This window comes from Crotalus tigris, unplaced genomic scaffold, assembly GCF_016545835.1.
Source record: "Crotalus tigris isolate CLP2741 ecotype Arizona unplaced genomic scaffold, ASM1654583v1 scf7180000019189.1338056, whole genome shotgun sequence".
In the NCBI taxonomy this organism is placed as follows: Eukaryota; Metazoa; Chordata; class Lepidosauria; order Squamata; family Viperidae; genus Crotalus; species Crotalus tigris.
This window is the reverse complement of record NW_024097425.1, coordinates 191,501-217,742: the sequence shown is the minus strand read 5'-3', so window position 1 is coordinate 217,742 and position 26,242 is coordinate 191,501. Positions and strand designations below refer to the sequence as shown.

The window sequence follows — 26,242 nt, the reverse complement described above, 5'->3', positions numbered from 1 at the left end:
AAAGTCGAAGAAGAAACCCAAACTAGCAAATTGTCGTGAAGGGAAGAGGAGTACATATATTCTAACCCAAAGATCCCTTGCATTTTCTCCTGGATGTTGGGGTTAAAAAATGCCTAAGATGTAAAAATCACTACAGCTGCCGGCCAGACCAAAGATAGCTGCCATGCTGTACGTTAAAAAATTCGGGAAATGGAAGGGTGGCTTCTCTGGGACGCAGGACTTCCGTTTCCGCTTAGGCCGGGGTTGGAGCGGGTGCAATTGAAGCTGAAGGTAAATAAAACATCCTGTCCCTCCCCCCCCGCGTGCGTTTGGTTGGGGCCACTTTGGGTGGGAAAGCCGCGCAGAATTGGGAATGCCACCGAAATCGATGCAAAAAGAACGCAGATCGGGAAAAAGTGAGAGTTTTCCAGATGCGACCCTCGGATCCAAATCTTTGCTTATATTGGAAAGCTCTCGGGGCAAACTTGGGCGACCCCGTTGGGGATCCACATAGAGAGGGGTGTAAATAAAAAGGGAGGCGTTGTGGCCAGGTGCGTATTCTGGCCCTTTAAACCCTAGCGAATTTGGGAATGGCACAAGCCAGCTGTTCCCACTTCGGTCCTCTCCAAATTTCCCTAATTCCTGCCTGGCATAATACAGAAAACAGGGAGTCGAGGCAGGCTGATAAGCTTTTATATATTAGAAACCATTATATATTAGATTTTTTAAAATGTTAGTTTAGGTTGACAAGCAGATATATAGCTTTGCATGCATACTCAGGGTGTGTGTCAGTCCATCCATGTATTTCTAAATTGGCGGACTATGGGAAAAAAGTATATTGGCTTTCAGGGTAGTGGCACTTTGGGCCTGTCACTTTGTTTCAGCCCAACCCACTTTACATTTTTGTTGTTGTGGGAAAAATAGGAGGAGGAGGAAGGTGTGTTCACTGCCTTGAGTTGTTTATAACAATAATAAAGATGGGATAAAAATTAATTAATTAGAGGTTGCATAGAAAAGCATGAGCATGCTTGGGATAAAATCAACTTTGACTATGCTTGTGTTAGTACTATCTTAAGCATTAGCATAGTAATACAACATGTAGCATGGGATGCAGCTGAGGGTGGCAACCAACTCTGCTCCTCATCTTTGTAACTATAACATTTATGAAAGCCTCAATTGTCCAAAGCTGAGATGGGGGTCAGAATCCAATCTTTCTGGGCCCTCTGATGAAGACCATAGAATATGGAGGAACATTGTGAGAAGAAATCTAAATGAAGTAAATGGCAAAGAGTAGGAAATGAAAGGGGAAAAAATGTGTGTTTGTGAAATTAAGAGGAAGAATGTCATTCATTCTAAATGAAAGTACTGAATAATGTAGGGAGAGAAAGCACATTGTTATGAACGAATTGGCTAAACTACAGATCCAACAATATGAATTGGTGTCATCTTTGTGGGTGATCTTGTGTGGGTTAAGAAACTAAGCAGGATCAGTTTTGGTTAGTACACGGATGGGAGATCTCCAGGGAATAGTAGGCTAGATGGGAAGTTAAAGAAACATCCTAGAACAGGAGTCTTCAAACTTGGCCAGTCATGCTGGCTGAGGAATTCTGGGAGTTGAAGTCCACAAGTCATAAAAGGGCCAAGTTTGAAGATCCCTGTTCTAGAAGAAGGTAAATGTCTACTGTTGCCAAGAAAAGTGCATGGACCCAACCATGAAGTCACTAGTAGTCAAGATATCAAGTCTCTGAAAATAGAGAATCCTTAGATTAGCGATAGTTGGATATTCTGCTCCAATAAATGATAATAACCAGTTTTCCAAATTTAGGAAAAATTATACAACATTCTGAAGAAATGTGATGGAAAGAATTATTTAGTAGATGACAGTAATGGATGAGTGAGAATGAGAAAAATGATTGGGTCATTTAGACCCTAAGGATGTGTAAGAATTGTAATTGGTGAATATCTATTTGGAAAAATATCAAATGTATGATTTAAGCATAAGTCTGTTGAGATCTATACCTGACAATGAATAGATAAAGCATGACTGATTTGATTGTTTATGTTGGAAAGCTGAGAGAATCAGTGAAGGATACAAGAAACTTTTTTTGAATAAGGGACAGATCTTTTTTAGTATGAGTGAAAAAAAAAAGTAGCCAGGGAAGGAAAGAAATTAAAGGAAAAAATATTATAACCAGAATGACCACAGGAAGAGAAAATATAAAATATGAAAAAAGTGTTAGAAGATATAATAATCGCCCAGCAGAATAAATGGAAAGTTGACGTAAGGAAACAAGAAACTTCTTGGAACAGAGTGAAAAGAATGATGTAATACGAAGTATCTGGAGTTACTCTAATGGAAAAAAGACATTTAATGGCATGATGTAAAAGAGGTTATAGATGAGAAATAATGCATGTAAGAGATTGACTGCTGCAAAAATGCAGAAGAGGGAAACCCTGTGTAACTTGTAGAGAAAGAAGATAGCTGCAAAGAATGTTTTTAAAAAGAAAAAAATAGTTAAAAGGGGAAGAGAAATTCAGAGTGAACTTGTTGGAAATTAAAAAATATATTTTGGCAGTGGGTGATGAAGACTAAACAAGGAGCTTCAACTAGATTGGAATTAAAAATGATAAATGGATTTATGATGAAACTGGAGGGAGGGTATGCTGGAAGGAGTATTTTGGAGATTTATATGAGAATAGTGTTATGTTAAAAGAGCTGAATTGAAACAAATGGTATGGATATTAGTGTCCAAATGTTTAGCTGTCAGTCATAAAAGCTGTAAAAATGATATGGCTGCAGATGGTTTGCAAATGGAGTGGCTGCAACTTGTTCAGGGATATGTGAAGACTGATCGTTGGAACAATACACTTTCCCTACGCAAAAGTAAAGGTAATACGAATGAATTCAAAAAGTACAAGAAGATTAGAAGGTGGTTGGCAAAATTCTGACTGGAAGTGGACAAGTGGTAGCAATGAGCAACAGGAATACCGGTAGGAGCAGAGTTGGAAGGGACCTTATAGATCATCTAGTCCAACCCCCTGCTCTCACAGGAGACCTATACTATTTCAGATAAATGGCTGTCCAGTCTCACACATTTGGGAAGTGTGTTGCAACTGTATCAGCAAATGGGTAGCAAATCTGATTTTTGCTTCTCAGCAAATCATTGAAAAATGTGTGAGCACAAGAAAGTTTGTAATGCTTATTAATTTAGAGAAAGCATGTGATCAATGGAATAGGCTTGAATGATAGAACGTTTACCATGAATATATAATGGAAGGTGGATTGCTGAATGGGACCAGTGAAATAAGACAGAGATAGGACGGAAGAAAAGCATGTGTGAAATTAAAGGCAGGCCAATTAAAGGCGGTTTCTCAGGGTGGGTTGGGGAGGTTGGCGGTCACTGGCACAGGCCCAGTGTGACTTGGGGGGCCTAGTGCAGGTTGTGTGTGAGCAAAGGAAGCAAAGGAAGATTGGTGGAGGGGACTTATCAGAGTAACTTACAACCTTCCCTGCTGGCTTCACCATTGACTTTGCTTGTGGGAAGCCATTGGGGATAATGTGACTGCAGGGTGCTAGAATCATTGTAAATGTGAAGCAGTTATCAAGCACCCAAATTGCAATCATGTGGCTACAAGGGGTTCAGCGATGGCCAAAACTTCATTGTAAGTACTACTCATTCAGCACCATTGCAACTCTGAACTATCTGGAAATGAAAATATAAATATACCTAAATAAATAAGGGGAATATGTGAAATGGTATACGGATGGGGTAGAACTAAGGTGGTTTGCAAGGACAGAGAGAGAGAGTACTGCAGTGTTGGTATAAACCAGGGGTCTTTAAACTTGGCCCTTTTATGACTTGTGGACTTCAATTCCCAGAATTCCTCAGCCAGGCATGAGGAATTCTGGGAGTTGAAGTCCACAAATCATAAAAGGGCCAAGTTTGAAGACCCCTGGTATGAACTAAATTTAGCCATGTTCCTTTGTTCCTTCTTCTCTCATGCCCTGATTTATTTGGCTGATTAGTTCTGATATTCTGCATAATGTTGCTGATACCTCCCCCCTCCCAGGAAATAGCATGATGGGTGTATGTATTTATTTATGTATGCATAGATTTGTACACATGGCTTTGGGGGCAGGAAGGAATTGGAATTACAGTAGTTAGAAGCAGAATGCAAAGCATTGTCTGCTGCAGGTTGAACAGCTGCAAAATCAGCACCAGTGTGCAGTGGTGGGAGAGTCAGGTCATCCCTGAAAAAGCTGTGTATCCAGTGAAAACGCTGCCGTTCATAAATGTTTATATCACAGTGAAGCTGTTGGTCTCCGAAGGTGCCCCGGCTTCTTTATAGTTTTACTACAAGAGAGACAGTAAGTTGTCTTTGTAAAATTTAAAGGCATGGTAGAAGACAAGAAAAGACTTGAGAGGTCTTCCTGGTGAAGAACTGCAACTTTAGTTTGCAGCTCGTGAAGCAGAGCTGTAGCTGTCTGCCGCCTCTTACTAAAATAGCTAGTTTTTAATGTATTCTCTTTTTTCCCCCTCTTGTCTCCCGCTTGGCTGTTTCAGTTCATTAGGTGGTGATGCTGGAGCTTACCATCAAGGGAGGACCTTAAGAGAATGCAGTGGGGGGGGGTGGAGGATACGCCTGACAGGGAACTTTCTCCACCCCCTCTGCAAGGGAGCATCTTTGGGGACGTCCCTGCCTGTGCCTCTCTCTCTGCGGGGAAGCTCTTGCAGCGCTTGATTTTTCCAAAGGATTCCAACTAAGCTGACGTCACGAGAGGTGGCCTATTGCTTCCCAGATCACTGCCGTAACTTTTGCCTCTTTGCCTTTGCTGCGCCTGCCAAAGGCATCTGTATGAACTCAGAAACCCCATGCCAAGTCCCTGTGGGTGGGCCTGGCCTGCACATGGTGCCTGGGTTTTTGTGACTTGGGCAGCCTGCCCACCGAGGGAGAGCAGAGGCTGCAGAGGGGCACAGGGAGGCAGGCATGGAGGACTCTGACCAGCGCTTGGTGCTGGGCATGAACATGGGAGATGGACGACAAACACCTCCGGGGCAGCTGCAGACTCCCTCTGAAGGCAGCGAGGAACAGCGGGTGCCTGGGCCGGAGGCCATGTGTGATGGTGGTGGCGATGCCAAGAAGAAAGAAAATGAGGAAGAAGAAGAGGAGGAGGAGGAGGAAGAGCTTGACCCTCGCATTCAGGTGAGGGGTTGCTAAATTCCTTCTCTTGTGGCCACGTCTCCCTGACTACACTCTGAAACTTAGGTACCGTATTTTCCGGCGTATAAGGCGACCCGGCGTATAAGACGACCTCCGACTTCGGCGCCGAGTTGTATGCCTAGAAAGTCATCTTATATGCCGGAAATTACCATTATTTCCAACGTATAAGACTACTCGGCGTATAAAACAACCTCCGACTTTGGCGCCGATTTCAACGCTTTCGAAAGTCATCTTATATGTCGGAAAGTACGGTAGTTTGGGTCCTAAGGTCTGGTTGCAAAAATCTAGGCAGCCACTAGGTGTCAGCAAAGGGCTACAGAAAAGCCTTTGCTGTGTGGCTGTTTGTAACCCATGCAGTGGCCTTCAAAAACTTGCTCCATGCCAGAGGGAGATGAAATTTAGACTTCCTGCCTCCTGAAGGGCTACAGTCTGATTTTGATCCTCAATCTGGTTTTGGATTATTTTTCAGGCATTCAGGAAGAAAATGGGAACAGTTTGTCTCCAGGAGACAAAAAGAGCGAAAGGAATTGTACATGACTACTCCTTACATTCCTAAATCTTGTCAATCCTCTTCATCCCCAGATAGAAAATTTTTATTTTGAAAGCCAGATTTTCTGGTTTAACAGAATAATATCTGGCAGACAGCATGGTGTAGCAATAGCCCTTAGACTTATATACCGCTCCATAGTGCTTTGCAGCTCTCTCTAAGCACTTTACAGAGTCAGCATACTGTCCCCAACAATCTGGGTCCTCATTTTACCAGCCTCAGTACTGAACTCCAGGCTATGGGCAGACTTAGCCTGCAATACTGCATTCTAACCACTGCGCTACCACGGCTCTTAATTTTCCATTGTTTATTTTGTATTAAATAGAGGATTTTTTTTTCCTGCCTCTTCTGAATGCTTGAACAAATACATGCCTATGCATGAGTGCCTATGTTCCCTCCCTGTTCGAAAGTCAAATAGGAATTACTAGACCAGGGGTCTTCATACTTGGCCCTTTTATGACTTGTGGAGTTCAACTCTGGCTGAGGAATTCTGGGAGTTGAAGTCCACAAGTCATAAAAGGGCCAAGTTTGAAGACCCCTGTACTAGACCAGGCTGAAAAGTGAATTCCAGCCCTCTGGATGTGCTGGGATTTTACAAGTCCTAGAATTCCCAGCTGGCGGCCATGCTGGTTCAGAATTATGGGTGCTGTAAACATCTGAAAGGTGCCAGATCAGAGGAGATGTGCTTAGTTTGGTGCCTTCTCTTAAGCCTCGGTCTCTGATTTTCTGCCCACAGGAAGAGCTGGAGCATCTCAATCAAGCTAACGAAGAGATCAATCAAGTGGAATTGCAGTTGGATGTATGGCAACAGAGTCAACATTCCTTGAAGGGGAGGGGGGGCTGTGGGCCCGAGATTTTCCTTCATGTCGTAGGGAAGGGAAAGCACCCCCGGGTCAGGCAAGGAAGTGCGATATGTTGACACCAGACATACGGATATTCCTTGACTTTACAACTGATCACTTAGTGACCGTTCGAAGTTATGACAGAAGCGAGGGAAGAAGGGAGGAATCTTCCAGCCAGAAAGATTGCAGTTAGAGCTCCTGCGCTCCCTGTCAGAGAAGAGACAGAGTAGTAAACTTCAGACCAGGAGATGAGCCGGTTGAGACCATCCGCTCTCTCCAGAAAAGTAGCGTGGTTGACAAAGGAAGTCTCATCTGGTTAGCACAGTGGTAGGCAACCTTGGCTCTTTTATGACTCGTGGACTTCAGCTCCCAGAATTCCTGAGCTAGCCATGCTGAGGGGAAAGGGAGAGGTTACCAAGCGGAGCCATGCCGGCTCAGGAATTCTGGGAGTTGAAGTCCATGAGTCATAAAAGAGCCTACCCCTGGGTTAGCATAAAACCCAGTTCTGCATTTGGACTCTGTATCTTGTGGGAAACAAGTTGTCTCTTGGAGGATCTGCAACTTATGTGAAGTTTAAGAGTAGAGATGTGCGCAATAGGGATGAAAAAAAAAACCAGCCTCAAAATGTCTACCCGTTCGGAGATGGCCACCTGGACATCGGTGTCCCCTGGACATCCAGGAGGTTGAATTGCAGCTACAGAGCGTTTCTAATGTTAACCACCCTCTCTTGTCCCAGGACTAAACAAGTTGGGGTTCGTGGCTTACAGCGGTCTTTGGAATGGCAGAACCCCAACAGAATCGCCTTGCTGCAGTTCACTGGCAAATTGCAGATTTGGGGCAGCGTGATTTTTTGTTTTTGCTTTTGGTGCTTTTTAACAAAGGCTAAAATCGTTTCAATCAGAACAGAGCTGGAAGGGACCTTGGAGGTTTTCTAGTCCAACCCCCTGCTCAAGCAGGAGACCTCACACCATTTCAGATAGGTGGCTGTCCAGTCTCTTGTTAAAAACCTCCAGTGATGAAGCACCTACAACTTCTGAAGGCAAGCTCTTCCACTGGTTAATTATCCTCACTGTTAGGAAGTTTCTCCTTAATTCCAGGTTGCTTCTCTCCTTGATTAGTTTCCATCCATTGTTTCTTGACTTGGCTTCTGGTGCTTTGGAAAATAAGTTGACCACCCCCCCTTTTGTTTGTGACAGCCCCTCTAATATTAGAATACTGCTGTCATGTCCCCACTAGCCCTTCTTGTCGCTAGACTGGCCATACCCAATTCCTGCAATTGTTCTTCATATATTTTTGTCTGCAGGCTCTTAATCATCTTAGTTGCTCTTCTTTGTACTTTTTCCAAAGTAGTAGTAGTAGTAGAAGAAATGTAGTAGTAGTAGTAGTAGTAGTAGTAGTAGTAGTAGTAGTAATAATAATAATAGTAATAGTAATAAAGTTGGAAGGGACCTTGGAGGTCATCTGGTCCAACCCCCTGCTCAGGTAGGAAACCGTATACCATTTCAGACAAATGGCCATCCAGTCTCTTCTTTTTTTTTTTTTTTATTAAAAAGTTTTGTAAGTTTTACAAAAAGAACAAAACAATACAAAAACAAAAAACAACATATACAAAGAAAAAATTAAACATTACACAATAAAACCCCCCTTCCCCAACCCCCACCCAAACACCCCCCCTTCCCCCCCCGAGCTTCCCAGAGCAGAATATAGGCTTAATTAAAAAAGAATTAAAAAATTATGTTTATAAAAAAAGGAAAATATAACATTAAAATATATATGTATATATATAAAAATAAAAATTATGAAAAGGCTATATAATATTTTTTTATATCCAGTTTAAATTGTATAAATTTTATCCGCTTATCCCAAACAGCAAGAAATTTCTCTTGCGTTTGTTCCTTTAAAAAAGCCGAAATCTTTGCCATTTCCGCCAAATAAGACACTTTAAGAAACCATTCTTGCAAGGTAGGCAAAGATTCCTTCTTCCAATATTGCCCTACTAACAGCCTTGCGGCTGTAATCAAATTTAACATCAATATAACCTCCTTTGTATCACAATCAGTAACTATACCCAACAAAAATAATTGCGGAGTAAATTTTACCCTCCTAAAAATTCTCTGGATATTCCACCATATCTTAATCCAAAATACTTTTATCTCTCTGCACCACCACCAAATATGATAATAAGTAGCGTCCATACAACCACATCTCCAACATTTAGGTTGTAAGTCAGGGTACATAAGAGACATTTTTTGTGGATCAAGGTGCCATCTATAAAACATTTTATAAAAATTCTCCCTTAAGTTCTGTGCTTGTGTAAATTTGACATTTCTCACCCAGATGGTTTCCCAGGTGTCCAATGGAACTGGCTCACCAAAGTTCTGCGCCCATCTGATCATACAATCTTTAATTAGTTCCGTTTCTGAATCCAATTCAACTAAGACCCCATAAATCCTCTTAATGTGGGTTTGTCTTTGATCCTTCACTTGCTTAATAAAATTTTCATCTTCTCTAAGAAAACCCACCTTACAACCCACCTTCCATCTATCTACTAGTTGCCTATATTGGAACCAAGAATAAATAATATTTTCTTGTGCTAACTCTTCCCGTGATTTAAACTTCCAGTTTAGTCCATCCCATCTAAGTAGCTGTCTATAAGACACCATATCCATTTTAGCACCTCTTTTTATTCCTTCTATCGCATGCCAAGGTATAGCCCATAATGGTACTTCAAAATCACTTTTATAATATTTTCTCCAAATCCTAAGTAAAGAAATTCTTAAAATATGAGCTTTAAAGACCCAATCCATTTTTTTATTAAATATTAAATAGGCATGCCACCCAAAAAGTAAATCCCATCCCTCTAGATGAAGTATCTCAGGATTTGTCAAATTTACCCAATCACTAATTAGTGTTAGAACCACCGCATCATAGTATAATTTCAGATTCGGTACCTTGAGTCCACCCCTCTCACGGAAGTCTTGCATAATTTTAAACTTAACCCTTGGCTTTTTCCCTGCCAAAATAAATTTATTAAGACCCTTCTGCCACTCACTTAAATTAATCTCATTTTTCAAAATCGGTAACATTTGAAACAAAAAAAGAAACTTGGGTAGAATATTCATTTTTATCACTGCAATTCTTCCCATGAGGGATAATTGCAACTTCTCCCAATTCTTCAAGTCTTTCTGTACCCTAACCCACAACCTTTCATAGTTGTTTTTAAATAGTTTTGCATTAGAAACAGATAACATCACCCCCAAATTACCTTATTAACAATTTCAAAACCCGTCAAATTAACCAAAGTCTGCTTCTCCTGACTAGTCATATTTTTAGGTAAAATTTTAGTCTTGTTAACATTAATCTTGAAACCCGAGACCAAACCATAATAATGAATCAGTTGTAATAACTTTACTACAGAATAAGTAGGTTGCGACAAAGTAACCACCAAGTCATCCGCAAAAGCTCTTAACTTGTATTCTTTTTTGTTAACTTCTATTCCTTTAATTTCCTGCGACTCTCGAATTTTGATCAACAATATTTCCAATGTTAAACAACAACGGTGATAGTGGACATCCCTGCCTAGTACCTTTCTCTATTGTAAAAACCTCTGACAAACCTCCATTAACAATAAGTTGTGCCGTTTGTTTTTGATATATTACCGTAAGGGCTTGTACTATCTTTTCACCAAAATTCATCTCTTAGTAATAGTAGTAAAGTTGGAAGGGACCTTGGAGGTCATCTAGTCCAACCCCCTGCTCGGGCAGGAAACCCTACACCATTTCGGACAAATGGCTGTCCAGTCTCTTCTTAAAAACTTCCAGTGTTGGCGCATTTACTGCTTCTGGAGGCAAGCTGTTCCACTGATTAATTGTTCTCACTGTCAGGAAGTTTCTCCTTAGTTCTAGGTTGCTTCTCTCCTTGATTAGTTTCCACCCGTTGCTTCTTGTCCTGCCTTCAGGTGCTTTGGCAAATAGCTTAATTCCCTCTTCTTTATGGCAGCCCCTGAGATATTGGAATACTGCTATCATGTCCCCCCTTGTCCTTCTCTTCGTTAAACTAGACATACCCAATTCTCGCAACCGTTCCTTATATGTTTTAGCCTCCAGTCCCCTAATCATCTTTGTTGCTCTTCTCTGTACTCTTTCTAGAGTCTCAACATCTTTTTTACATCCAATTCAGTTGATCAAAAGCTTTTTCAGCATCTAAAAATATCAGCCCTGCAGGAACTTGGTTGTTCTTATCTAAGTATTCTAATAAATTGATAATTTGTCTAACATTATTTTTCATATACCTTCCAGTTATAAACCCAGATTGATCTTTATGCACAAGGTAATGCACAACCCTCATAAGCCTATTTACTAAAATTTTTACAAATATCTTATAATCCACATTTAAAAGAGATATAGGCCTATAATTCTTTGGTAAGGTAAGATCTTGATCCTCCTTTGGAATCAATGATATAAAAGCACTACGCCATGAAGGAGGAATCTCTAGACCCTGTAAAATATCATTAAAAAGATCACCTAATGGTTGAATCATCTCTTCCATTAAAGCTTTATAATAAACAGCAGTTAACCCATCCGTACCCGGTGCTTTCCCTGGTTTCAATTGTTGAATTGCTAACGCAATCTCCTCCTTAGTAATTAAACCATTAATTTCCTGTTTCTGATCCTCTGTCAGTTTGGGGAAACTAGCCTCACTTAAATATTTATTTATATCTAAGATTTGCACATCGGTAGATTTATATAATTTTTGGTAATAGTCCAAAAAAGATTTCTTAATCAATTCCTTCTGAGAGACTAATTTACCCTTATAATTTATTTTATCTATTATTCTCTGTCTCTGTTTCTTTCTTAACTGATAAGCCAACCATCTCCCTGGCTTATTAGCATTACAAAATGTATTTTGTTTCATAAACAATAAGTTAGTTGCAGCTTGATCTGCTAACAACATATTAAATTGTGTTCTTAACAACTTTACAGATTCTTTGATGCTTTCATCAGAAGGATTTAAGATCAAAGACTTTTAATTTAATTTCATCTTCCAATTCTTTACGTTTCTGAATCTGCTTTTGCTTATGACAATTATTCATTTTTATCAAGATCCCACGCATAAATGCTTTACCTGCATCCCATACCATTGACATTGAAGTCCCCTTATACATATTTAAAGCAAAATAATCCTTTAAACACTCCTTTAACTTTTGAACATTCTTTTCTTGTCTGAATAGGTTTTCATTCACCCTCCAGGATCTTTTTTCCTCTTTTTCTTAAATCAGCTCCATCCAAACTGGACTATGATCCGTCAACGACCTAGGAAAAATCTTTACATTCTTTACTCTATTATATAAGTCCGTTGTAATAAAAAAAAAGTCAATTCTTGAGAAGGATTGGTGTCTATCTGAAAAAAAGGTGAAATCTCTCTCCTCTTGATTACATTCCCGCCAATAATCCCTTAGTTCCCAGTCCTCTTTCATGTCAAAAAAGGCTTTAGGTAATTTTGCCTGTTTAAAAAAAGGAGAAGAACCTTTCTTATCCCTTTGTATATCTAAGACACCGTTCCAATCACCCATTAGTACCACGGATCTATAGTCCAACAAAGTTATTTTTTGATGTAACAACCTATAAAATTGTTCCTGTTGCTGATTTGGTGCATAAAGTCCCACTATAAGTACTTTCTTACCATATAAGCCAAGTTCAATCATCACATATCTTCCTTGGGGATCTGATTCTACCAGACAAGCTGGTAAATTTTGCTTCACATAGATAACAACTCCCCCCTTTTTCCCAGGAGCAGAAGATACAAAATGAGATCCCAGACGAGCATTAACTAAATATTTCTGATCCTTAAGTAAAATATGAGTTTCCTGTAAACAAATAACATCATTATTATGTTGCTTCAAATAGTAAAAGATTTTTTTCCTTTTCTGAGGAGAATTCAATCCATTAACATTCCAGGTCAGAAACTTTGCCATCTCCCTTGGCCAGGAGCCCGGAGAAGATTCCTTCGAGATCTGCCATTGCTGCATGTGTTGCAGAACTCTTGGGTCTTGCTCCTCCCACCGGCGATGAAGCACTTTCAGAAGAAGATTCTTTGGCCTCTTTCTTGCGTTGCTCCTTCTCCTTACGTCTATAAGCTGCACGGGTCATTCTCTGCTCTTTAACCTCCGTTTGACGTTGCCATTCAGCTTGCAGCATCCCAGCAGAGACCAGACCTAATGCCTCAGATTGCTGCCCCAACTCTTTGCCACTCAAGGATTTCTGAACAGATGAAGCTGAGCCTGCACCCAGGACCGTATTATAAAACTCTCTAGCTTTATCAACCGTATTCAATCTATAACGCGTCCCCGCATGGCTCAGAACAATACCCATCGGGATCTCCCATCTAAATGGCATCGATCTGACTTTAAGCTCATTAACTAGAAAAGAAAAATCTTTCCTATTTCTTAAGATTTTGGATGGGATTTCCTTTAAAATAATAATATCTTGGGAAGCAATCTGGAATCTCTTATTATAAAAGGCTTGTACAATTTCATTGCGCAGAGACTTCTTTGTAAAATAAATCACCACATCTCTAGGCAAATTCTTCTGCTTCGCAATCCAAGAGTTGACTCTATAAATTTTTTCCACTTCTCTGCATAATTCTCCTTTATCCATATTCAGAGCAATAGCTAAGTCAGTAAGCACCATCTCCATCAGGTCTTGATTCATGTCTTCCTTAAGGCCTCTAATCCTCAAGGCATACTCCATCTGTCTGTACTGAAACATAAGAATATCTTCTTGTGAAGTCTCCACCTTCCTTTCCACATCTTGAAATTTCACATCAAAAGAATCAACTTTATCTTCCACTTCCTCTAGCCTCGAATCCAGCTTCACCACCACCGTAGCCAAGCCTGATACAGCTGCAACTATATCTTGCCGCAAGATGGTATTATTATCTTCTAATAAGTTCTTTATCCCACTTATCTCTTCTTTAATTTCGGATTTAATCTGTATGACAAATTGCTTCATTTCATCTCTCATTTGAGACATAGCATCTCCCATTATGCCTTTAACCTCTTGTACTGACAGACCTGGCAAAGGAGGGGAGGGTGGTGGCTGAGTCGGTGGTACATGTTTAGATTGTTGTTGTGATTGTGCAGTAAGAGTTATAGGAGAAGAGACCGCCTTAGATGTTATAGAAGGCGGCTGTCTCTTTGAAGCCATTTTATATGACACAGTTCTCACTTCCCTTCTCCCCAAAGAAAGGGGAGGGGGAAGAAAAAAAAAGAATTTTTTAAAAAGACAGCAAAAGCACTATAATCCTTAAAAATCCAAGGAAAAAAGAGAAAAAAAAATCGAAAGAGAAATCCAGTACCAGAAACAAAAAAAACCAAAAGCAAAATCATTAAAGTCCAGTTCTTTAAAAACAAAAAAGAAACAAAGGGAAAAAAAAACTCCGACACTTTCAAAACGCCATCTTATTTCCTCTCTCCGTATCAACAAAAGAAAGAACAAAGGAGAGATAACCAAAACTAAACTATATAAAAACCCTAAACTATATAAAAGAATCCTTTAAGCCGCTCTGTCCGTTTTAAAAATTACTCACCAGGACGCTATATTCACGGAGATAGAGGCGGCGGTTTCTTTTGCTTCCAAGAAGCAAAAACAGCTGGGAGGCAGAGATCAGCAGGAGCTCCGAGGGAACACTCCTTTCACCCCCTCTAGGAATGAATCCAGAGGGGGTTCAGGGGTTCTACCTCTACTCCTGCGTTCTCTATCCCTTCCCTTTGCCCGGGAAGGGAATTCCGAACCGCGGGCCAGCTGATACGCGCTGCGCTCCGCGATTCTGACACCTTCCCAGCTGGACGGCTACAAGGTAGCCGCCATCGCCGTCGCCCCGTACCGGAAGCTCCCATCCAGTCTCTTCTTAAAAACTTTCAGTGTTGAATCATTAACAGCTTCTGGAGGCAGGTTATTCCACTGATTAATTGTTCTAACTGTCAGGAAGTTTCTCCTTAGTTATAGGTTGCTTCTCTCTTTGGTTAGTTTCCACCCATTGCTTCTTGTCCTGCCTTCAGGCGCTTTGGAAGATAGCTTGACTCCCTCTTCTTTGTGGCAGCCCCTGAAATACTGGAACACTGCTATCATGTGCCCCCTCATCCTTCTCAACATCTTTTTTGTAATGTGATAACCAAAACTGGATGCAGTATTCCAGATGTGGCCTTACTAAGGCTTTGTAAAGCGGTACTAATACTTCACATGATTTTGTTTCTGCGCCTCTGTTTATACAACCAAAGATTGTATTAGCTTTTTTGATTGCTGCTGCACACTGTCGTCAACTAGGACTCCAAGGTTCCTCTCACATTTATTAATTTTGAGCCAGGTTTTTCCTAATCCGTACTTGTACTTTTGTTTTTTCCTGCCTAGGTATAAAGCCTTTCTTTTTTCCACATTAAATTCCATGTTGTTGGATAGGGCCCATTGTTCAAGTCTGTCAAGATTTTTGGGGATCCTGAGGTTGTCTTCTGGGGTGTTGGCTATTCCTGCCAGCTTAGTGCCATCTGCAAATTAGAAGAGTTCCCCTCCTATTCCCTCAACTAAGTCATTTATGAAGATATTGAAGAGCCCTGTGCCTAAGAGGGAACCCTCTGGCACCACTACTTACTTCCCTCCATGTAGATGTGGTACCATTAAGGATGACTCCTTGAGTACAGTTTGTCAGCCAGTTGCAAATCCATCTGGTGGTGATCCTGTCTATCCCCCATTTTTCTAGTTCACCATGGAATAGGTTGTGGTCTGCTTTGTCAAATGCCTTGCTGAAGTCTTAAGTATACTACGTCCACAGCATTTCGCTGATCTACTAATTTAGTCACTTTATCGAAGAATGAATTAAGATTGTTTTGGCATGATCTGTTTTTAACAAACCTGTCCTGGCTACCAGTTATAATTTTATTTGTTTCTAGATGTTCACATATCTCTTTTTTGATCATTTTTTCCAGTATCCTCCCAGGTATTGATGTTAGGCTGATTGGTCTGTCGTTTCCTAGGTCTGTTTTTTTTCCTTTCTTGAAGATGGGAACCACATTGGCTCTTTTCCAATCCTCTGGTAGTTCCCCAGTGCTCCAGGTTTTTTTTTAAAGATGTGGTACAGTGGTTCTGAGATAACATCTGCCAGCTCCTTTTGGGATGTAATCCATCAAGTCCTGATGATTTATATTCATCACGGTCAGACAGGTGTTCTCTTACCATTTTCTTGCTTATTTTAATTTTTATTTCTAGTCTGTCTTTTACAGTTATGTTTTTGATAGGTTAGGTTTTAGTTTCTTTTTGCTTGAAGACTGATACAAAGAATGAGTTAAGCAGCTCTGCTTTCTCCCTATTGCTTGTTACTTCCTTGCCATCTTCTCTTTTTAGTGGACTGACTGTTTCCTTGACTTTTTTCTTGTTATTCATACATTTTTTTAAATTATCTTTGACTTTTGTTGCAAGTCTTTGTTTATTATGAGCCTTTGCTTTTCTGACTTCATTTTTGCAGTTTTGGGCTATCTGCTGATATTCTGCCTTAGTTATGTGTCCCTCTTTCCATTTTTTTTGTATTTATCTTTTTTGTCTTTCAGTTTATCAGAGAGATCTTTGTGCAGCCATGCTGGTTTCTTCTTGGGTTTCTTGTTTTTCTTTTTCAGTGGTATTGTGTTGGACTGGGCTTTTAGGAACATATTTTTTAGTATTTTCCATGCTTCTTGAATTGTTTTCCCCTTTAGGATTTTTATCCATGGAATTTTTCTTAGGCCTTCTCTGAGTTTGTTAAACTCAGCTTTTTAAAAGTTGTGTTTAAATGCTGTGTAATGTGATGCAATTAAAGTTCCATCGATATTACTCAGAATGCAAATCCTAAAATTCCTCTCTGAATTGGAAATGCTCCTCTCAGAATTCATCTGTATACTAGGATTACTATTTCCAAAATTCCCAGCAACAGTGACAATATATAGGAGGCACTGAGTTTGGGAGGACTGTTTTTTAAAGTATTCTGAAATCATTTGAATAGTGCTGCTAAGTCAAAAATGTAAAGGTTTTTTTTTTTTTTTTACCCCAAGTAAATAAGATCAGTTAGTACTTTGGCCTAGTTTAAACTGTGGAGCCAATTCTATGGCTTCTCTTGCAAACTGTATCGGTCTGCTTGGCATGATGGTGAAGTTCAACTCTCCGAGAACCGCCAGTAACATGAGATTATTTCTTGTTAAGGCTAGTGACAGATAGGACTTTTGTTTGAACCCAGTGCTTTGCAGTTGCTCTTGCCCTATCACCTTTGGGACTTCCATACAGCTGCTCATATGCATCTGACACTTGGGATAGATTGGCACCATCAGGGCTTCTGTCGCTGGTCCAGACAGTGGCCGTGTGGTATGGACGCCCTGCCTGAGCCGCCGTTGAACATCCAATTTGCACAGCATTAAAATCAGTTGCAGGGAAAGAACCTCGGGAAGGGCACGGGCAAGCTAGAAAGGCAAAGTCTGAATAAGAGTAATAAATACGCCAAGAATTGTAGGGGGGGTATGTTTATTAAAGATGTTGACACAGTTTGTGCCTTTGGTCTTAACAGGAGGCTCGCACCACATACCGGAGGATCTTGTCTGAATCGGCTAGGAAGCTGAATACTCAGGGCTCCCAGCTGGGAAACTGCATTGAGAAAGCACGCCCTTATTATGAAGCCAGGCGCTTGGCCAGGGAGGTACGCAGGCCCTGGCTTTTCTTCTTCTTTTTTCATATGTTTTTATTTTATTCAAAACAAAGTTAAAATACGAAACTCAAAAGGAGACAAAAGAAAAAAAAACACAAAACAAAGCATTAAAAAGGTGCATAAAAACTCACACATTATAAACATATTATCCCCTCTAGTTGAATACTGATTCGTATATTGCTACAATATTAATTCCTACCTCTAGCGAAACAAGCCCTTCCAATATTTTTAAACTACTAAATCTATTTGAAACTTGTTGACCTGTCTTCCATATGTTATATTAATGACAAAGCAGTTAACAGGAAGAACAATAATAGTGACCTTGGCCTTTCATGAATATATAATTTATCTTCTGCAGTTTTAACATCAGAAAAATTTTATTTTATTTTATTATTTTATTTTATTATTTGCTTATTTAATTTTTAAGAGAGGATTCATAAAATGTTGGAAAAGACGGATCAGCATGAAAGGATGGAGTGGAGTGGAATGGAATGGAATGGAATATAGAATAGAATTAAAATAGAATAGAATAGAATAGAATAGAATCGGAACAGAACAGAAAGAATAGAATAGAATAGAATAGAATAGAATAGAATAGAATAGAATAGAATAGAATAGAATAGAATAGACTCAAGTACTTTGGCCACCTAATGAGAAGGAAGGACTCACTGGAGAAGGGCCTAATGCTGGGAAAGATTGAGGGCAATAGAAGAAGGGGACGACAGAGAATGAGGTGACTGGATGGAGTCACTGAAGCAGTAGGTGTGAACTTAAATGGACTCCAGAAGATGATAGAGGACAGGAAGACCTGGAGGAACGTTGTCCATGGGGTCGCGATGGGTCGGACACGACTTCGCAATTAACAACAACAACAAAGAATAGAATAGAATAGAATAGAATAGAATAGAATAGAATAGAATAGAATAGAATAGAATAGAATAGAATAGAATTCCTTATTGGCCAAGTGTGATTGGACACACAAGGAATTTGTCTCAAGTGCATAAGCTCTCAGTGTACATACAAGCAACAAGTGATAAATCATGATCGTAATCATAAAATACATTCATCATAAATCATAAGATACAACACAGTGATAGTCATAGGATAATAAATAAGCAATCAACATAAATCATACCAGGATACTAAATAAAAGAATTTATATAAATTGTAAGATACAAGCAACAAAGTTATAGTCATAAGAAGATAAGGAATAGGTAATAGAAAAAATGAGAAGAATAATAGTAATACAGCCCTACTAGGTAGTTTGACAGTGTTGTGGGAATTAGTTGTTTAGCAGAGTGATGGCATGGGCGAAAAACTGTCCTTGTGTCTAGTTCTGGCATGCAAGGCCCTATAAATCAAATCTGACAGAAGTGAGAAAAATATGATGGATGGACTTCCCTCAAGAGGAAAGGGGAGACCAGAGAAACCGATTCCTTTTCTCAGTTGTATTCAGGCAATGTTCAGAGGGATGGTTGTTGTTTAATTAACATTCCTGATTCCATTTTTCTTGCTTTCTGGCAGGCCCAGCAAGAGACCCAGAAGGCTGCCCTGCGGTACGAACGAGCTGTTAGCATGCACAATGCAGCCCGGGAAATGGTTTTTGTGGCTGAGCAGGGAGTCATGGCAGACAAGAACAGGCTGGATCCCACCTGGCAGGAGATGCTGAACCATGCCACCTCCAAGGTGAAGTTCTTCTTCTAGGGCAGTGGTTCTCAACCTGTGGGTCGGGACCCCATTTGGGGTCAAACGACCATTTCACGGAGGTCGCCAAACAACGCAGTCCGCCATTTTTTCCCCCTTTTCCTTAGCTGTGCTACTCCCTTTTATTCTATTGGCTTTTGAAAGCCAATAGAATAGACTCTCTTGAATAGAGTCTAATTCTATTGGCTTTCAAAAGCCAATAGGAATTGTCCAGGCTGTCTCTGCCCTGCTGAGCCCGCCAAAAGTCCCATTCTGCAAACGGTGCTGCACCAGTTGAGTAGTCTCGACTTACGACCGGTTGGGGGTCGCGGCATTAAAAAGGTTGAGAACCACTGTTCTAGGGTGGAATTGGACTGACCTTTCCAACCTGATGGGCTCCAAAAGAGTCTGGATGATCCAGGAGGGTTCCCGACAGGGAAATGTTGTTCTGGAGCACCCCGTGGATGTAGCTTTTATAGCGTCGGAAAGCAGCAGTAACCATAAAGTTGGAGAGAAGAGGCTAGCAAGTTCTGATACTGGTTCAGTATGTTCAGTGACTCTGATTTCTCTGCCCTTCAGGTGAACGAGGCTGAGGAAGAACGCCTGCGCAGCGAACGGGAGCACCAGCGGGTCACCCAGCTCTGCCAGCAGGCCGAGGCAAAGGTGCAGTCACTCCAGAAGTCCCTGAAGCGAGTGATTCTGAAGAGCAAGCCCTATTTCGAGCTGAAGGCTCAGTTCAACCAAATCCTGGAGGTGAGGCCAACTTTTGACCTTGCCTTAAGTCCCTTGCCTATGCTAAACAGGCAGGAGGGGGAGCAGATGTTGGTCTCTGCAAGACAAGGTCTTTTTGTCCCCATCTGTCCTGAGAATAAGCGAGAGAGCTAGCTTCATCTTTTCCTAATGAGATACATTTTCCACTCCTAGAACATGAAATTACGAAACTCTGGGCACAGATCTGAGGTTCAAGAACGTTGTCTATCGTGACTCTTCCAGCTCAAGTGAAACATTTGGGTTATCTTGGGAGGAAAAAAAATAAACCCTCCTTCTGAGTCAAGTTCAAATTTTGTTGCTTACGTGGAGATGCCCATGTAGTTTCCTTGGTAGATACAGTAGTGGCCAAAATTGTGGAAACCTTTTGGGAAAAGTGTATTTTTGAGGTTTGATGGCTAATAACATTACTTTTTGGAGGGAGTAGTACTATAAAATTATATATCAATGGAAAGATAATTTAATCAAGAATGTAATGCAACAAAGTTTATTCAATTATCTGTATTGTATTCTATGAAAAATTATAGCCAAATAACCAGAAAAAGGAAGCACAACTTACTTAGGTTGATATCAGGTAGCTTTTCTTCATCTGATTGTAGCCAATGAGCATGAGTGTTTAGAGGGCCAATCAGGTCTCATCTTGTTTTGGCAATGAGCCAATCAGATCATAGTAAGATTCAGTTATTGATGTCATGTATTGAAGCTGAGAGGAGGACATTTGTCAGTGTGTTATGTGATCGCTATCAAGTTGGTTGGGTTTTTTTTGTGTTCTTTCATTTAGTGAGCTTGTAAAACGTAATAAAATTGAAGTCATGGTGCAAAGAGTTGACTGGTTTCCCAGAAAGCAATGTAAAATAGTATTATTAAGTGAACAAGGCTACAGTTATAAAGAAATTAGAAGAAAAATTGGTGGAAACTTAACCAAAGGTGACATTTCTACTGTACACTTTTCGCAAAAGGTTTCCACAATTTTGGCCACTACTGTAGTATGGAAGTGATTTGCTATTTCTCTGTTGTCATGTAGACCCATCTGTCATACTCGCTTAGAATTCAGATTTTCGAATGGGATGGGAGAGAATTTGGAATTCTAGGTGGAAATTGGGAATTGACTTTGGAATAGTGGATTCCCAGCTGGTTATACACAGCCTAAGTGCACAATGTTTGGGCTGAGGGCTGCAAACTCCCATCCTCTTTTTAATTTTGATTTTGTCTCTCCCATCCATCTTTTCTACCTGATGCAATCTTAAACCACAAAGTTTAACTACTCACTCAGTATTGAAGGTGGCCGAGGAGTGTACTTCTATGGGTGTCTATATCTGCCTCCAATCTTCCTCAGTTTTAGAATAGTGTTCCTGAGGCAGAGATCTTGTCCTCGGTATAATACAATAATGTATCGATGGGTGTGATGTTAACCTTCATGGTAGATTTTCTTGCCCGGTATTCCTTGTGTTTTAGGAGCACAAGGCCAGGGTGACGTCCCTAGAGCAGCAGGTTGCCCAGGCCAAGATGCGCTATTCCGTAGCCCTGCGCAACCTAGAGCAGATCAGCGAGCAGATCCACGCCCGGCGGCTCCAGCGCTTGGTGGGACGGCGCGCTTCCCCAGTTGGTGCTGAAGCCAGCCCGGCACTGCTCTACGGCGGGATGGTGCTACCTCCTGAGCCTGTTGCCTCGTCCGACACGCTCTCGGTCCTCAGCTTCCAGACCATCGCCTCTGACCTGCAGAAGTTTGACTCAGTTGAGCACCTGCTGGGCCTGTCTGATGCTGCCAGTCTCAACAGCGATGAGCTGGAGGAAAGGGAGCAGCGGCGGATGGCTCAGCCCCACCCCTTTAAGCATCACCGCAGCATCAGTCTCTGACCTGTCCCTTCTCCCACCGCCCCTTTAAGTCCTGGCCTTCAGAAGATTGGGGAGGTGCTGGTTCCCAGGCACCAAGAGAAGTTGCAAGCAGAGGCATAGGTTCCATAGTGATTTTGGCCTCGTCCATCTGCCGTGTTGATTTCTCCCCCCTCCCCTCTCTCTATATATAGGTGCAATCCCAGATTTTCTGCCCTTTTAATCTCCCCGCTCGGGGGTTCACCCAAGTCCCAGTTTTTGGGAGATTTTAGCGTTCTGAATCCCACCCTACCTGATCCATCAGGCTGCCGTCTCCCCGAGCATGCCCCTCTTTCCTGGGAGCGTTGCATGCCAGAAGTAATTCTGCAACTTTGCACTTTTATCCTGGCTTGTTGGATCCCTGGTGATGTAGTTATTCTTGGCTGCTGGAAGGCTGTCTAGAAGCTGAGAGAGGTGTGGGAGGGAAGCAGCTTTGCTCCTTTTAATCTTTCTTTGGGGGTGGGGGTGGGGGAAGATGAATATAAGTGAGCTGTAGAGCTACTAGTATAGAGATGCTCCCCCGCTCCTCTCACTGCGTTTGAGAGGACTTCCTACACTGCTTTTCCCGGAGTTGCCGTGCAAGGCTGTACGTGACAATATGGCTCTTTTAAAGAAGAACTTTGGTGCTCCACAGGGCTTCTCTGACTCACTTCCACCCATAACTGACGAGGCATGCCATTTGTCCCTCCTTTGCAACAGAGGGCACGCGGACACACACACACACACACACACACACACGCAAGATGGCAGCCGCCCACCTCTTTCTACCTTCTAAGCCAGTGTTTCTCAACCTTGACAATTTTAAGGCATGTGGACTTCAACTCCCAGAATTCCACAGCCAGCAATGCTGGCTGTGGAATTCTGGGAGTTGAAGTCCACATGCCTTAAAATTGTCAAGGTTGAGAAACACTGTCCTAAGCAGAGACACGCTGCCTTGCCTCATTGCAAAATCCAGTGGAGAAACCGGTACCACGATGGTACCGTCCAGCACTCCCAGGAGAAAAGATGTGGGGCAGGAAGGTCCTTCCACCCAAAAGGCCCCCACCTACCCAATACCCTCAGCACAACCCTTTCTGCCGTGTGTGTTCCAATCTTCCAATCGTTTGCACTAGCAGGTGGCAAAAGAGGGGACTGGATTTTGTCGTCCGGCAGTCCCCGTCTTTCCATGCCTTTCGCCGGCTGGGTGGGAGGGACCGGGCAGGTGGGGAGCAGTTTCTGCCGCTCAAAACAAATTTGCTGGACTTTGGCTGTGATGAGAACTTGCTGGTTTGAGGCAGCCATACATCAGCTCTGTACATGTTTCGGTGTGTGTGTGCGCGCGCACGCGGGTGTGGAGGTTTGTATGACCGGCTTATGCTGTGTATTTTATTTAAAGTAAAAGTTTATGCCCTGTGAAGTGGCTACTTTCTTTTTATTTTTGCTAAATGCAGCCAGGTACAATGTGTGTGTGTGTGTGTGTGTGTGTTTGTGTGTGTGTGTCCCCCCACCCCCCACCCCCCAGCTGTGGTATTGAAAAAGCATGGGAGGTGGGAGAGATCTTCTTCTGTAGGAAAATAGAGAATTGCACAAGCTTCATCCCTTCTTCCCAAATGTTTTTGCTGCACGAACAAACTGGAGTGATGAGGCAAGCTTCCCCATCCTTGGTAGAACGTGAAAGGTTTTGTAGTTCATACAACCATATGTCATACCAACGAGAGCAAGAAATACAGACCTTTTCTCTGTACTGTATGCAGAATGTGTCTCTTGAATGTACCTTTTTTAACGTATCTAGTCCTATCACAGGAAAAAAGAGACAACAATCAGATATAATAGTAAATAGCACCAAAACCAAAATAAACTGGAATGTAACTTGAACATAGAGGGCGAAAGCAAAAAAAAAAAAAAAAAAAAGGACAAAAAAAAGTAAATAATTTTTGAACAAATATAGAATGTACCAAAAAAATCAGGTCCCCAGAGGCCAATTACAATAGATTTTATTAATATTTTTGTTTTTCAGAGAAACTGTTGCCATGCTCAGGAATGTTTAAGGGTCCAATCTGAACATTTAATGTAATTTATATAATAAATTGTCTTTGGGGCATGAATTTTGGTACATCCTATATAACCACGTCAAGTCTCAAACAACAAAGGCTGGCTGTATATTCATCAGATTCCTATGGCATCAGCAGCAAGCCAGTTCTTGTGTAAAATGTAGGGTTTTAAGTTGCGTCCACCAAAATAAAACCATCTTCCTAGCTGTAGATATAGATGCAGCATTCTTTGTACTTCAATATAATGCAACATGTTCAAAAAGCATGTTTTCTTTTGTGAGCACCCTATGAATCATTGAAGATTAAACCAAAATTATGTTGGCCTAGAGCAGGCCTACAATCTGGGCCAGAAACCAATATACTTCACTTCCAACACATAGAAGGTGATCTCCAACCCTAATTATACAGTATATCCTTGAAGAGATCCAGTATACCCAGAAAAGAATATTTTGTTGAATTAATATCATTCAGGGGTCATATACTATCATTCTAATTAAATATTCTTTACCCTAACTTAATTGACTTGTTAAAACAACATTCCTATTAGAGTATTTCAAATAACTTGCAGCCCATTTCTAGCCTAACATAAATTTAAAACTGAATGAAAAAAAAGTAAATTTAGGACCTTTGAAACATTTTTTTTCTAATATTAATCCTCATTGAAGCTTAGATGTAATTCATGCACCAGGTTCAAATTATACAATCAAGAGCTCTTTTAATTACAAGTACTGGTGCTGGGCATCAAATTGTTTTTGCGAAATATCAGATGTTTTGAAAAACTGATTGATAATAAGGTCATCTAAACTAAGTATTAATGCTTTTTTGTCTGTGAACTATAGAAAATTGTCTGGCAAGCTCCTAAGGAAGAGGGTTACCCATAAAATCATCTTGTGAGAGTTTTGCATCACATTTAAATCTGCCTGATGTATTCCAAATACGTCTTGTAGCTTTTGATGGGGAAGAATCAAGCTGAAACCAAGACTGCTAAAATATGAAAGGGGCAAAGTGACATCTTTCTAGTTTTGGCCATGGCGATTTTTCAAATAAAAACAACTGGTGAATGAAGGCAAGAAAACAACTGAATCTCAGGAAACAATGTAGGTCAACATATACAGATGCATTAGGTCTGGAAGTCCCCAAATCAAATTCTGAATGGTAATATCCCAACAAAACTCTTCTGCTTTTCTATATATGATATCTTTGTTTTGTGAAAAAAAAACTAGATGGGTCACAGTCTTTATGACAGATGGGTACAGTGGTGATGGCTGCAAGCCATTGAGTATAATTGCTTATGAATAGATTACCATCACCATCTTGAACTGAACATGGAAGCGTTTTGAAATATCCATTAATCTGGTAGGATTTGTCATGTTTAATGCTATCCAGATTGACTTCTTAGTAATATTTGCATTCTTTGTTCTTAAGACCAATCCATCAGTCTGGTCACATTCATGAGTTTTCAAGGGAAAGCATCTTAATGGGCTTCTTAGGAAGGATTAGATGATGCTGAAAACCAAAGCTAATTGTTCATGACCAAAGCAATTATTTCTTCCGTACATGGATTATCATCATTTTTTTCCAGTGCAAACTCTTCATCTGAGAGCACACTCATTAGAATCCATATGACTCAGCCATGACAAGCTATAATTGTTGGAAGCCAAGAAATTTGAAACTTTCTCCCAAAAGGAAATTTTTGACATGGCTGCTGAAATCCCACCAATGTATCATTTATTTTAGAAGGCGTGAATGTTTGTTTAGGCACTAGCAGGTATAGAAAAAAAAGAGGAATATGAACAAGATCATCCGGGGAAAAAAAGAAATACAGCTGAATTTTAATTCATTGTGGTTTAGTCAAGTAATCAAGCAATAAAATAACAATTCCAGGAGTACAAATAATTAATGGTTACAAATGCAAAGCACATACAGGAAAATAACAACCCCCCCCAAAAAAAAACATTGCTGTAATAAGCTGTCTTTCTGACACTGAATCATGAAATCCTGTACTTCAGCACCCCACCACAACTTTTAACAGACTCAGTTTGAATTTAATACCCTGTTAATCAGAAAGTAGTTTAGTTTGGGCTTAGCTGATGGATCCAATCACTGTGGTTGTAAATCATGCTTTGCAGGTCAGTGTATTACATAAATAGGATACTGTAGCTTATTCATTAAGCCATAGTTAAAAATCATGATAATGAATGTATAAGTCTAGCTAGAAACTTGCCCATAAAGCATAAAGTAGTTCTGATTGTTATGCCTGATTTAAGTATGATTTATATGCTTGATCTATACATCTCTTTTTTTCTCCACAGTTCCTTTGGAAAGGTAGTTTCCTCTAGGGGAGAAATAATATATCAGTTTTGTTCACAAATCACGCTAAATCATAGTCAGGGTTTAGAATGCTAGGTGAACTCAGCTACTGTGGGTTGTAAACCACGCTGTACGGATTAGTCCAAATGTGAGTCCAACCAATTGCAGTTTCCTCAATAAACCACTATTTAAAAAACCATGGCTTAGCCTGATATATAAATCCACTGCATCAATATTTTCAAAACAAATAGCAATAAAAATATTTAGCT

General features: G+C 40.7%; 1 protein-coding gene across 3 annotated transcripts; it reads left to right on the top strand.

Moving 5' to 3' along the window:
* The first annotated feature begins 184 nt into the window (after positions 1-184).
* On the top strand, positions 185-21,777 carry SH3BP5L (SH3 binding domain protein 5 like). 3 transcript variants are annotated; one of them, XM_039361039.1, is made up of 7 exons: positions 185-270; positions 4,545-5,184; positions 6,486-6,548; positions 17,173-17,301; positions 18,835-18,996; positions 19,573-19,746; positions 21,217-21,777. In XM_039361039.1, the coding sequence occupies exons 2-7, from the start codon at positions 4,969-4,971 to the stop codon at positions 21,616-21,618; spliced, it is 1,146 nt and encodes a 381-aa protein (XP_039216973.1). In that variant the 5' UTR covers positions 185-270; positions 4,545-4,968; the 3' UTR covers positions 21,619-21,777. The 3 variants fall into 3 exon arrangements, with proteins under 3 accessions (XP_039216973.1, XP_039216975.1, XP_039216974.1); XM_039361040.1 differs by lacking the exon at positions 185-270 and adding an exon at positions 345-530; XM_039361041.1 differs by lacking the exon at positions 6,486-6,548.
* Positions 21,778-26,242: the final 4,465 nt, after the last annotated feature.